General features: G+C 45.3%; 1 protein-coding gene across 1 annotated transcript; it reads left to right on the top strand.

Annotated features, from left to right (window-relative positions):
- The first annotated feature begins 2,212 nt into the window (after positions 1 to 2,212).
- SAMD1 (sterile alpha motif domain containing 1) lies at positions 2,213 to 12,045 on the top strand. The gene is made up of 5 exons (XM_083352113.1): positions 2,213 to 3,050; positions 4,656 to 5,031; positions 5,490 to 5,580; positions 8,284 to 8,392; positions 10,037 to 12,045. The coding sequence occupies exons 1-5, from the start codon at positions 2,328 to 2,330 to the stop codon at positions 10,187 to 10,189; spliced, it is 1,452 nt and encodes a 483-aa protein (XP_083208239.1). The 5' UTR covers positions 2,213 to 2,327; the 3' UTR covers positions 10,190 to 12,045.
- Positions 12,046 to 12,676: the final 631 nt, after the last annotated feature.

The raw sequence follows: 12,676 nt of genomic DNA, 5'->3' as shown, positions 1-12,676 counted from the left end.
CTACTAGTCATGTTCTATCGGTAGTAAAATGAGACACAATTCAGAAAATAAATATAAAATGTTTAATTACAGGTAGTCCTTTAGCAACCACAGTTCAGACTGGCAACTCAGTTGTTAAGCAAAGCCTTTGCTAAGTGAAACCATGACTGTATTTATAATCTTCAACAAAGCTACTTTCTCATTATTATAGTAAGTGAATGGTCACTAAATGAGACAGTTGCTAAACAAAGATTACCTGTATGGCATTGTTTTAATTTACTGTAGGCTGATGGACTTTTGGATCTGCAATTCTGACTGAATTCCAAGTTTTCTCAATTTTCACCAGCATGCTGAATTTTGGTCATTTATAAAGTTGCCTAAAAATTAGTTCAGTGCTGGAGCTTTAGCCCAACCCCATTTGGAGGGAATCTAAGTAATAGCCCTACATCAGGGGTATCAAACTGCCAGCCCGCGGGCTGGATGCGTCACGTGGAAGCCATGTCCATCCCAGCTCCGGCAAGGGAAAAAAAGTTGCGATACGTTGTAACACATCACGTGACACAGCGAATTTGACACCCCTGCCCTAAGCGTTTATATTCATTTTGTCAGCAATTCTTGATAGGCCAAAATGAACATGGACCACCTATATATATCATGTGAAGTTTGAACAACTAAGTTGGAGTATCAGTTTTTATATACTGTAGTCTTTTAATTGTGCTTGAAATTCTAAGAAGAGATACTTGTGAATTTCCGTTTCGTCCCCCAACTGCTAATATAACTTGATCAGTGTTAAGATACTGCATCATTTGATGGGAAGGAAACAGCAATTCTACCTCTGGGGGGGAAAATGCTAGCTACAAAGAAGTACAGACTGAATACAGAGTTAATACATGAAAGTCTCAGTTGCTCTTGTGTATCCAACCTGATATACCAAATGATAAAGAGTATTCAACTTTCTGTGACTTAACATGATAAAAAAATTAATTCATATCTCTCAATATCTTGTTTTTGTTTAGGTCATCAATTCTGTATAGGTTCCTTATTTGAAGATGTGATGATTGGTAGAACGGATGTATAACTGACAAATGCAGCAGTTGTATAGTTTCACTTCTGTAATACACTAAACATCTACTCTGATTGTGTTTACACACTACACTGAAATACAAACTAGCCAACCATATTTTACCTTAATTTGTTGTAGGATTCCCAACCAGTATGATTAATTTATACTTAAGTAACTCTAATTCTGTTACAGTAAACTTTTTAATTCAGTAAGCCGTGGTTAAATCAATAATGGGTAACGGGTGAACACGTATTTTTCAAGCTAGAAGCAGGATATGAAATTGAGCACTACAGTAAAACCTTTTACAGAAACCTTTTATCTTTGTGGTCATATTTGTAATCAGAAACAAATTGCCGCTTTTATTTCGTGCCTCTTCATACCAGGCATCTAGGCCTCGGTCCTAAGGAAAAGTAATCAAAATGCAAGATAGGAAAAAAAAATGCTTCAGATCTAGAAAATGAAGGCCACGTTCACCAGAGGGGAAAAATACAAACTTAAGGCAGCAGATCTTTCTGTAAAAGATAGGCAGTTCGCCCGCGTCAACTGTTCAGACCTTTTGTAAGTCCATTCTTTGTCTACAGTATTTACTCCCAAATTGAATCTCATTTCATCCAGCGGTGGGGTGGACTCGTCTGGGCATCAACAGAACAGAAACTTCCGTGGAATAGGAAGTAACTATGACAGTAAGACGACAAAAGGGCTGCCGAATCGCTTGGCTTGTGGAGGAGGCGGGGGATAGATTTCTGATTTGTTATTTGGACTAACGAAGGGCGTGGGACGAGAAAGCCAAAAGCACTGCAGAAAAACGGCTAGGCTAGGAGGGAAAACTTCCCTTTTGACTTGCCCGCTGGAAGACGCGGCGCAAACGCCCGCCGCTATAAATAGAACAGACTCGGACCTCTCTCGTCGGATTGGGACTGACTTTTTGACGGAGGCGGCCCGAGAGCGTCTTTTCCCTCCGAGCGGCCGCTAAGGAAGCCCGAGAATTCTCCTGCTCCACCTTAAGTCGCCAAGTGTAGGGAGACTACGGGAGGCAACAGCGCCTCCTTAAGCGGCTGCGGGTCCCGCTCGGGCGGTGTTGGAGGCGGCGGCGCGTGCGGCTGGGGGAAGGGAAGGGAGGAGCTCGCGCTGCCCGGACCAGCCCGCGCGCCGCCGCCGCCGCCGCTTCCAGCCAGCAGCAGCGCCTGCCGGGTGGAGGGTCCAGTTCGCGCCGCGCGGACAAGGGCTGAGGCCAAGGCGGAGCGGCGCACGGGGGCAGCAAAGCCCCGGGGGAGGCGGCAAGACCATGGCCGGCCCCCCGCCGCCGCCCCCGGGCCAGGAGGCACCCCGCTACCAAGAGTGGATCTTAGACACCATCGACTCGCTGCGCTCTCGCAAGGCGCGCCCGGACCTGGAGCGCATCTGCCGCATGGTGCGCCGGCGGCACGGCCCGGAGCCGGAGCGCACCCGCGCCGAGCTGGAAAAGCTCATCCAGCAACGCGCCGTGCTCCGAGTCAGCTACAAGGGAAGCATCTCGTACCGCAACGCCGCGCGGGTCCAGCCTCCCCGGCGAGGCGGAGCGCCCGCCGCCAGTCCGGCGGCCCCGCAGCGCCCGGCCCGCACTTCCCCGCCCAGCGCTCCCGCCGCCGCCGCCGCCACCGCGACGCCCCGGTCCTCCCAGCGTGCTGCGCCTCGCGCAGAGCCAGCCGCGCCGCCGCCGCCGCCGCCGCCGCCTCCTCCTCCTCCGCCTCGTCGGACCGGACGGGAGCGACCGCCGCCGCCGCCCGCCGCCCAGGAGGAATCCCCCCCCGTTACTCTGGGAGAGATTGTGCGCTACTTGCGCGGGAACAGCGCCGCGCCGGGGGGTGGCCGAGTGACTCGAGGCCGAGCACAGGGGCTGCTTCAAGAGGAGAGGCTGGAAAGAACCCGCTTGGGTGGCGGCGGCGGCGGCAGCAACAGCGTCGCTTTGCCCAGGGCGGAGAGAGGCGCGCAGGCCCGGGCCCCCAACGCCAGACCATACAGGAACAAGGTGAGCGAGGCGCCGGGGCGCGCTCTGGGGGGGGGATGGGTTGGCCACAGCGGGTGGCGGCGCTTGCGTCTGGCGTGGGCCGAAGGGGACGCTCCGGCTGAGGACAGGTGAGGCTCTCCAGGAAGGAAACGGACCGATTAGAGTGCGCGCGCAGGGGGGGGTGCCCGAATGCTGGGCGGGGGGGGGGGGGAGGGCCGCCAGTGGGCGCCAGAAAGCAGCCCGTTTGGGGGGGGGGCGGGCGGACGGCGCCCAACCACCCCCCCCCACCCCCACCCCCCACAGATGTTGTCAGTGGGCTCTCGTGCAGGTGTGCGTGTGTCTGGGAGGAAGAGTTGAGGGCAGCGCCCAATCAAATCGTGTCGCACTGGAGGGGGGCGCTAGGATTGGTGCGTGATTTTAAACGGGGCAATCTTCCCTCCTACCTACATTGCCGAAGTATTTCGGCAAAGGTGGGGAGACAAGACTCTTTCTTGGGCTGGCTTTTGGCGTTCAGAGAACTTCAAGGTCAACTCGCGGGAGGTGGGGGGGAAGGGGAGGGGGGGGGGCTTGGTGGACGACACTCTTCCGACATAGGACTAGGTCAGGGGTCGGCAACCTCGGCTCTTTTATGACTCGTGGACTTCAACTCCCAGAATTCCTGAGCCAGCGTAGCTGGCTCAGGAATTCTGGGAGTTGAAGTCCACGAGTCATAAAAGAGCCGAGGTTGCCGACCCCTGGACTAGGTTCTTTCTTAGCTCACCTGTGTGTGGTCCTTCCGTAAGGTTAGTTTATTGCTGCCGTTGGTGGACATTGGGCCCAGAAGAGCGCCCCCTTCTAGCCCCACTCCAGTCGTACCAGGCTCCATCTAAACACAGAACAAAAGAGTCAGTTTGTGCTTGACCTAAAGAATTTGGTAACCTCCAATAAAGTCTAGAGGTTGTGGGTGTAGTATTGAATGAATGCAAGTATGGGTAAGCTGGAGGTGGGGAGGAAAAGATCATGCAGTCTGGCTCAGGAAGTAATCACTTCAGAAATGTTCTATCCAATTCAGTTAGCAGCCTTGTTAGCTGTTATCCAATTCAGTTAGCAGCAAGGAGGGATTAGCAATAAGGGGGGGAAATCCTGCCCCCTTTTGTATTCTTGTATTATTTTCGCAATCTTTAATTGATGAGAATGATCACAGATTTTCATGAAAGCTGCAGGTGGAAGATAGAGGTGGCAGTGATTTACTAGCATGAAATGCTCCCTGGATAAAAAGTTTCCCGTTCCTGCTTCAAGGAGCTTTGAATCACATTGCTAGAGTAGTGGAGACATTTAAGAAGTTTCCCATCCCAGCACCACTTAGTCTGATTGCATCAACTGCCCTCAGAAATATCGGTTTCCTTTACTTGTATACAAGTAAAGGAAATTGAAACAAAATGGCTCAAAAACAGCTTGGGTTTGAGATATGAGATGTCTTAGCCAAACTAATTAACACTGCAATGATGTGTCTCAAAAGCAGTAGTTGTGCTTGTTTCCAGGTGATGGTTGTACTTGCCTTCATGATAGGTGAAATCCCAGTATGTCAGAAGAATGCCAAATTAAAATTTGTTTGCTATTCTTATTTATTCTCTGTGATATTAACAGAGGGCAGGAGAGGAGATCAAAGGCGAAGAAGACGAGGATGAAGAGGAAGAAGAGGATGAAGTCTCCACCATGTCTGAAGGCTCAGAAGTGGCACAGGATTTTGAGATCAGCAACTACAGCAGACCTGGGACAGGCCAGGTGAACGGTGACTGTAAGGACAGCAAGCATGGTGGGGAAGACATCCCACCCAGCAGTGCCACCCCCAGAGACCTGCACTCCCTAGAGGAAACATCTTTGAACAAAGGATTGGAGCATTCTCAGCATGAAGGAAATGAGCAATGTCACACAAAGGCCTCTTGCCCTGGAGAAAGTGCCTGTCACCATCTGGGAGGCAGCAAGAAAGATGGCAGCACCTATCAGCAGCCAGACAGAGCAGGTATGAGTTAGGCAGGAAGAAGTAGCAGAAAATGGGGAAGTAGCTGGCTAAACTTGACTTTTCTGGGAAAACTAATAGGCAGTAAGGCAAAAGATCTGAGATTGGGGGTCATTTAAACACTAATAATTCTGTCATGGATTGAATGATAATTCAATGTACTGCATGCTTGCATTGTGTGTCAGTGTATATGTTCAAATCTGCAATAAATATGGAGACTATCATTTAATTCAGTTTCAAGAATTTTTAATTGGCATTCTAGAATAGGTTCGAATTAGCTGGGGGCAAGTGAAAGGGAGGAATACGGTTAGTGGCATTGGCTATCTTGGAAATTAAAATGTTCTTTTTATAATGACATTTTTCATTGTGTTTAAAGGACCACAAGCACAGATTGGTCCAGTTCCAGTTATACTGATGCAGAACAAGACCTATCCCTGTTTGTTTCTCTGCTTTTTCTCCAGGGTCACCAGCTGTTGCAGGGGCTGATCCCTCTGTGCCCTCATCTCCTGGGAGACCTGGCATCCAGGCAGATGGGAGACCATTCAGTTGCATGTAAGTTTTGTGCAGATATCGCACAACCCATTCTTCAATTATAAAAGGTAAAGGTTCCCCCACACATGCGTGCTAGTCGTTTCCAACTCTAGGGGCCGGTGCTCATCTCCGTTTCAAAGCCAAAGAGCCAGCGCTTGTCCGAGGACGTCTCCGTGGTCATGTGGCCGGCATGACTTAGACGCCAAAGGTGCACGGAACCCTGTTACCTTCCCACCGTAGTGGTCCCTATTTTTCTACTTGCATTTTTATGTGCTTTCGAACTGCTAGGTTGGCAGAACCTGGGACGAGTAACAGGCGCTCACTCTGCTACGCGGCACTCGGGATTCGACCCGCCAAACTGCCGACCTTCTGACCGACAAGCTACATCTACTCAAATACAAAGTTAAAGAAACTGGAAACGATTATTGCGTTTGCTCTTTCTTTAATACCAGGGAATCAAATATAAAAACTACAATACCCAGTTCCTCTATTCCTACTAGCATAGTCCCGTCCTTGCAGTGATGAGGGAACACACCTACCTGAACCTGCCAATCCGTCGTAGGTGGGAGAACATCTCACCACCTGGGATGTATTCCATCACCATGTACAGATTTGTATTATCCTATAATTGAATGCAGAAATAAACTAAGAGTGATAATAACAAGTAGTGCTTTGTTCCCCTCTTCACCTCTGATGATTCCTGGTACGCAACTAATCAATTATTACAAAAAGGCAACTGCTAAAGTAATGCAATAATGTGCAAAAAGAAGAAGGAAGAAGAGTTTCTTGTATACAGAATTAGTTATCTTGCAAACTGGTGCAAGAAATTAATCCATGTATCTTGCTTTATAATTGCAAAGAGACCGCCCCCTCCATTATTTTTACAATGCCTTTGGATCTGAGCTGGTTACAGAGCAGATTTTACTGCTTAGAATTCAATATCAATATGTTTTATCTCTTTTGCCATGGCTAAAAGCTGGGACGAGTAACAGGTGCTCACTCTGCTACGCGGCACTCGGGATTCGACCCGCCAAACTGCCGACCTTCTGATCGACAAGCTCAGCGTCCTAACCCACTGAGCCACCGCGTCCCTTCTTCAATTATACCTGGTTTAATTATTGTAAAGAAAAAGTGGATATATTTGAACCCATCTTCTGCTGCTATCACTTATCTATAAAAACAGCAGTGTTTTCAGTAATTAATGTAGGTTGAAAATATCTTAGGTATCTTGGACAGCTTGGTCATATCTCACTTGCTCATTACTCTTATAATGGTCAGTGCCACCACACATTGGCCAGTTCTAACGGCAACAATACCAAGGGTCTGATATGGCTTGAATTGGGAAGGGAAACTGTTGTATGAGAAGAAGATGGCCTGAAGAGGAGAAAGGCTATATAGACTCTTTGGCTATGTGATGTTGCTAAAGGAAGTGGGCTTCATCTTCCTTTTAGATTGCAAAACAAGAGCGGTGGAGTTGAAATATTCACATTAGGGTTGTTTTGTTTGTTATCCTTAAAGTGTCATGCCATGCTAGAACTCTTGATATGGTGATTGCTTCCGGTTGTTGGAGGAGACTCATGACTAGCCCGGCTTCAGTTCTCTGTGCCCTGGTCAGTCTGTTTTATTGCCCTCTATAGGGACGCGGTGGCTCAGTGGGTTAGGATGCTGAGCTTGTCGATCAGAAGATCGGCAGTTTGGCGGATCGAATCCCGAGTGCTGCGTAACAGAGTGAGCGCCTGTCACTCATCCCAGCTTCTGCCAACCTAGCAGTTTGAAAGCACGTAAAAATGCAAGTAGAAAAATAGGGACCACTACGGTGGGAAGGTAACAGCGTTCCGTGTGCCTTTGGCGTCTAGTCATGCCGGCCACATGACCACAGAGATGTCCTCGGACAAACGCTGGCTCTTTGGCTTTGAAACAGAGATGAGCACTGGCCCCTAGAGTCGGAAACGACTAGCACGCATGTGCGTGGGAACCTTTACCTTATACTGGACTGTCTTGGCTTGCTGTTCAGAAACGGCATTTGATGCAAAGTCCAGCTGTAAACTTACCAAGCATGGCTGGATGTTAACAGTTGTCATGCACCTGTACTGTGCCAACTACTTTATACATTGCCTTTTAGACATCATTAGAGCTAAGGACTAGAATATTTGGCCACTCTGTCTCACATATACTTAACTTCACATTGCCTCCTTTAGGTAGCGCTAAGGTAAAATGAAAAGTTGCGAGCAAAGAGTGTATCTTCAGTCATTCCCAGTTGTGGAACATTGACCCAAGAGAGATTAGCCTTAACAGCTGCTTTCAGCTTCAGGCCAATAATTTTTTTATATTCCCAATGTTTTTAAGGCCATTATATTTAGTTGTCAGTTTTGTGATACTCTTACAGTTTTCTGATGTGAGGTATTTAATCTTCTTAATTTTTACTTTAAATTATTATCTCTCCTGAAAGTGTGATTGAAAAATAAAATAAAATGTGTACCGGTATTAAATTGGTGCATTTTTCTGCGTCTGCAGTGGATGCTTTAAGGCAGATTTAAACTGCTACAGAAAGATGCTGTACAATTCACTTGTGATGAATTCCTTCGGTGCAGTATGAGTGTACATGCACACATGAACAGTATCCCTGATCTGGTGCGGATGAGGAATCCCTGGCTTCTCATGATGATGGAGAAGAAGCCGTGCAAGGCCTCTGATCTCAATTTCACTTTTTCTCCCCTCCTCCAGTTCAGTGAAAGAGAAGCCTACTGACCCTGTGGAATGGACTGTCGGTGACGTTGTGGATTATTTCACAGAAGCTGGGTTTGCTGAGCAAGCTTCAGCCTTTCAGGAGCAGGTGAGAACCCCAAGAAGAGGGATTGGAGGATTACACTTCAGCTAAAGTCTTACGAAATGGGTCCTAAAAGTCTTGGCCTCTCATTTTGATGGAGAATATGCTGGAACTCTTTCCAGGATTTAGGTCCCATTTGGGAAAATTGCTTTAAAAATCTGGGTACATCTGGGTACATCCAAACTTCAGTTGTTATATGGCTTTCTTTCAAGTAGTGTTTCTGTCTGTTTCCTACCCATTCCAGTCTCAGTATTTCAAGAGGACAACTGCTTAAAAGTAAATCGCTGGTTTATCTCAGTAACCATATATGTCTTTTATGTCTTATTCTTTTTAAAAAAATAAGACATAAAAGACATATATGGTTACTGAGATAAACCAGCGATTTACTTTGAAACTTGGTAAAATTGAGATGAGAAAACGACCGCTCCCTGGACGAAGACCCCGTTGTCATTTATGGTCCTCCTTTTCATGACTAGTTTTCTTGAGCTCAGGCTGTGACAGGTTTTGGGTAGTTCTCACCAAAACATGTTTTCAGAGAGAGAGAGAGATTGAGAGATTTTGCACCTCCTGATGACTTCAGCCATCCACAATTATGTTCCCTAATTCTTTACTATGGTCTATGCTCTTTGTTAGATAGCCTTTTGTTGGTTTCTTCAAAAATACAAATTTCAGTTTGTAAAAAGCTTTGTGCTTTCTGAAAGCTTAGATCTTTTAGATCTTATTTGCATCTCACATTTAGGTATTGGGCAATTAAACCATTTTGATGCTTAGGAATCATAGGTGCACATTTGAATTCCATTTTGACAAGCCAGTAGAACTGATTATTGAATTTTACTTCCACACTGGCAAAGTCTGCCAGCACACCTGGGGTGCCTGGTTACTTTAAGAGGGTAGGAATAAAATGGGAAGCACTGACAAGCAGCTAGGAAGTGTATTGGGCCCCACTCACCTGCCTTACTTTATCTAATGGTGGGTTGGCCAAGCCAGTTCAGTTGGGTTGGTTGTTTTTAGTTTTATTATAAATACATTTGAGATTAGCAAGTGAATAAAAGGTAAATACAGGTAAAGTTTTCATTTAGCAACCGTTTGTAGTTATGACAGAGATAAAAGTACCAGTAACTAAAACTGCATTGACAATCTTTGCAGGTCTTTAAAGCAAAGGAAACTTGAAATAAGACCATAAGCATAGTCATAGTTTTGCTTAGCGACTGCTTTGTTTAACAAAAGAGGTACTGGTCCCAAGTATGGTCACTAAAGGAGGATTAATAAAGGTGATATAAAAATCTAATTAAGAATACCTATATATTGAGAGAGTAATTGCAGCCATATCTATTTCTAGAACACATTTTCTTTAGTAGATTTCCTGTGCTAAGCAAAGTAAGGGACTAAATGTCTTACAAAGCTCCTTCCCAGTTAGGTGGTGGTGATTCTGTAATGGCTTTTCTCAGCTCACAGACTGGTGAGAGATACACGTATACGCAGTGCACGTGTGTATGTATGCATGCATGGATATATGCCTCAGTGTTGCTTTAATCAACCATACTTGGAACTCTTTTCCTGCTTTATAGAAAGGCAGAAACCTCTTCCTAGCATGCTGCTGTGCACTAATCTCACGATGTTCTGTTTTTGTGTATCCCTCCCCCTCCCTAGGAGATTGATGGGAAATCTCTGCTGCTGATGCAGCGCACTGATGTGCTTACTGGCCTCTCTATTCGCCTGGGACCGGCCCTCAAGATCTACGAGTATCACATCAAAGTCCTCCAGCAGTGCCACTTTGAAGAAGACGACTCCTTCATGTGCTGAGGAGAACGGGCCACGCTAGCGAGGGGGAGGGAGAGAACAGGGACTCTGTCAACGCTACTGTCTCAGCCATTTCAGCCTTCCTTCTTTGCCTCTGTGAAAACAAGACAACGTTGGGAAAGGCAAGGGCTTGGACCATATCCGGTGAGAGGAGGGAGGCAGAAATGACCCAGCTTTTATGGCTTCCTTATCCCGGTTATCTGGTGATCCAAAAGACTGGGTTCAGAGGGCTAAAAGCTCACTTTCTTCTCTCATCTTGCCTGTCTGACCCGACCCCAAGCTGTTCACTCACCATAGTGCATTGTCTGTTTGGGGGAAAGATGAGGCAATGTGGTTTTCCTCCTTTTCCCAATCTTCACCTGAGCTGAAATGATTTATGCTTCAGCAGCACCCAAACGGCTTCTCCCTTCCCTCTCCCCAACAGTAGCATTCGATAGCCCTGATTGCCCCTCCTTTCTTTTGGTGATTGGCAAGAAAAAGAGCTTGCTGGAGGTGCCAGGAGGTTTTAATCAAATAGCTTTTTATTCTCTTTTCTGTTCAGGTAGCCTTTTCTTCCAATTTTCATGGTGGTTGCCCAGAGTCAATTGCTTTTTATTATTTTTTTCTTCCCCATTTTTTAAAAATATAAATATTTAAACTGGAAAAATGATTTAGTATTCCCAGATACCTTAGCCCTCTACAAAGGGTAATGGAACAGCTGAAATGACTGTATGTTTAAAGGGCAAAAATGTGCAAGAGGGCTCCAGATTTTGGGTTCTGCTCTATGGAGAAGTGTCATCTGCTAATCAAGTTTTGGAAAAAAAAAAGAAAGAAAGAAAGTGGTGGTAGATTATCTTCTGTCTAGTCCATGGATGGGAATAGACTTTAAGGGTTCCACCTTAATTTTCAGTATTGTAATCCGTGGGATAAAAGCGCGGTAACCTTGACATAATCACCAAAAAAGTCTAAAATAAATGTAGGATTTATAGATGGGCTCTTTCCAGTGAGCAGAGAGTTATAACTGTGTGCTTGCGTGTGTATGTATTTTCATTAGCAGTGAGTGTTCTTATATAAGGACTATATAAGTAGACCATACCACCAATATTAATGCTTTGGGGACGTAGAAAAGGATAGGGGATGGAGTTGGCCAGAACCACTTTTTTCTCTTATCAGTAACCCAGGTGATGGCTTTCCTGTCCTTAGGATTGGGCTCTTCCTGTTTAAGCAGGAAGATTGCAATGCCAAGAGGACACTGTACAATATTAAGAAATTATTCTTGGTAAACTTGTAAAAATCAGGTGATGGAGGTATTCTGGTGGGCACATTATGCACCATTTCAGATTCTCAATGGTTTTGAAGACATATTGTACTTAATGTTGGCTAGGAAACAACTGTTTCACAATGGGAAGTCAGTTTCAGTTTTGCATTAAAAACAATGGGAACTTTATAGACAACTCTTTAGAATAGGTTCTTAGACTGTATACAGAACATCATTTCCAAAACTCACCGGAGAATCATAACAGATCACGTCGACTGGTGTAAATTAGGAAAGTAAAGGGGATCTTACTGGGAGTGAGAAAAATTTATATCTACTCTGTTTAGTTGTGCATTAGGAACAGAAAACTACATAATTGCAAAGAGAGAAGGAAACTTCAATTTCGCTTACCAGGAAGAATGCAGATATGAGCACACTGAATTTTATGTTCTCAACATTTCCCTTTGACCCACGAGGGCTAGAAACTTATACTTCGAACTTTGATAACAGAGGTTCTTGATGTTTTAGCACAGAAGTGCCTCAGGGGCTTACATACTGGCTACACATTGATCTCTATTGCATTAGGCCCTATTTTTTTGTCCAGAGCTGGGAATAAAAAACCAAATTTTTTAAGTTCTAACAAGTCTTAACCCCTTGTATTTTGTCTATTAGAAACTTGCTGTGCAAGAAGTAATACACAATACAGTGTAGGAAACAGTGGCTGATCCAGCAGGAGCTGGAGTGGCTTTTGATCCTGCTCACTCCTTTTGGTAATAGATATGGAGCTCTTGGTTCACTCTTAACCTATTCCATGCACAATGAAAGAATCTGCAAAAGGTAAATTGAAAAAAAAATTATACAGCTGACTCACTATAGTGATCTGAAAGCTCAGTGAGGCCAAATTGGAATGAGTATTGTACTGGTGTATCTTAAACGTTTAAGGAGCAGCTTAAGGCATAACTGCAATGAAAGAGTAAAAAACTTTGTGTTGATACATACATGAATTTTTCTTAGACTTAAGACTAGTATGTAAATACGATAATCATATATTGATGACAGTTCACTTTTTAAAATATATGTGTCTGTATACACACGCACATACATATATTTATAAAGTTGCAAGAAAAAGTATGTGAACCCTTTGGGATTACGTGGAGTTTTGCATGAATTGGCCGTAAAATGCGCTCTAAACATCATGTAAGTCACAACAATAGAAAAAAACAGTCTGCTTAAAATAATACTACACAAACATTAGC

Source organism: Vipera ursinii (genome assembly GCF_947247035.1).
Source record: "Vipera ursinii genome assembly, chromosome: 2".
NCBI classification, from domain to species: Eukaryota; Metazoa; Chordata; class Lepidosauria; order Squamata; family Viperidae; genus Vipera; species Vipera ursinii.
The sequence above is the reverse complement of the archived record's forward strand: the minus strand, read 5'-3'. Positions and strand labels throughout refer to the sequence as shown.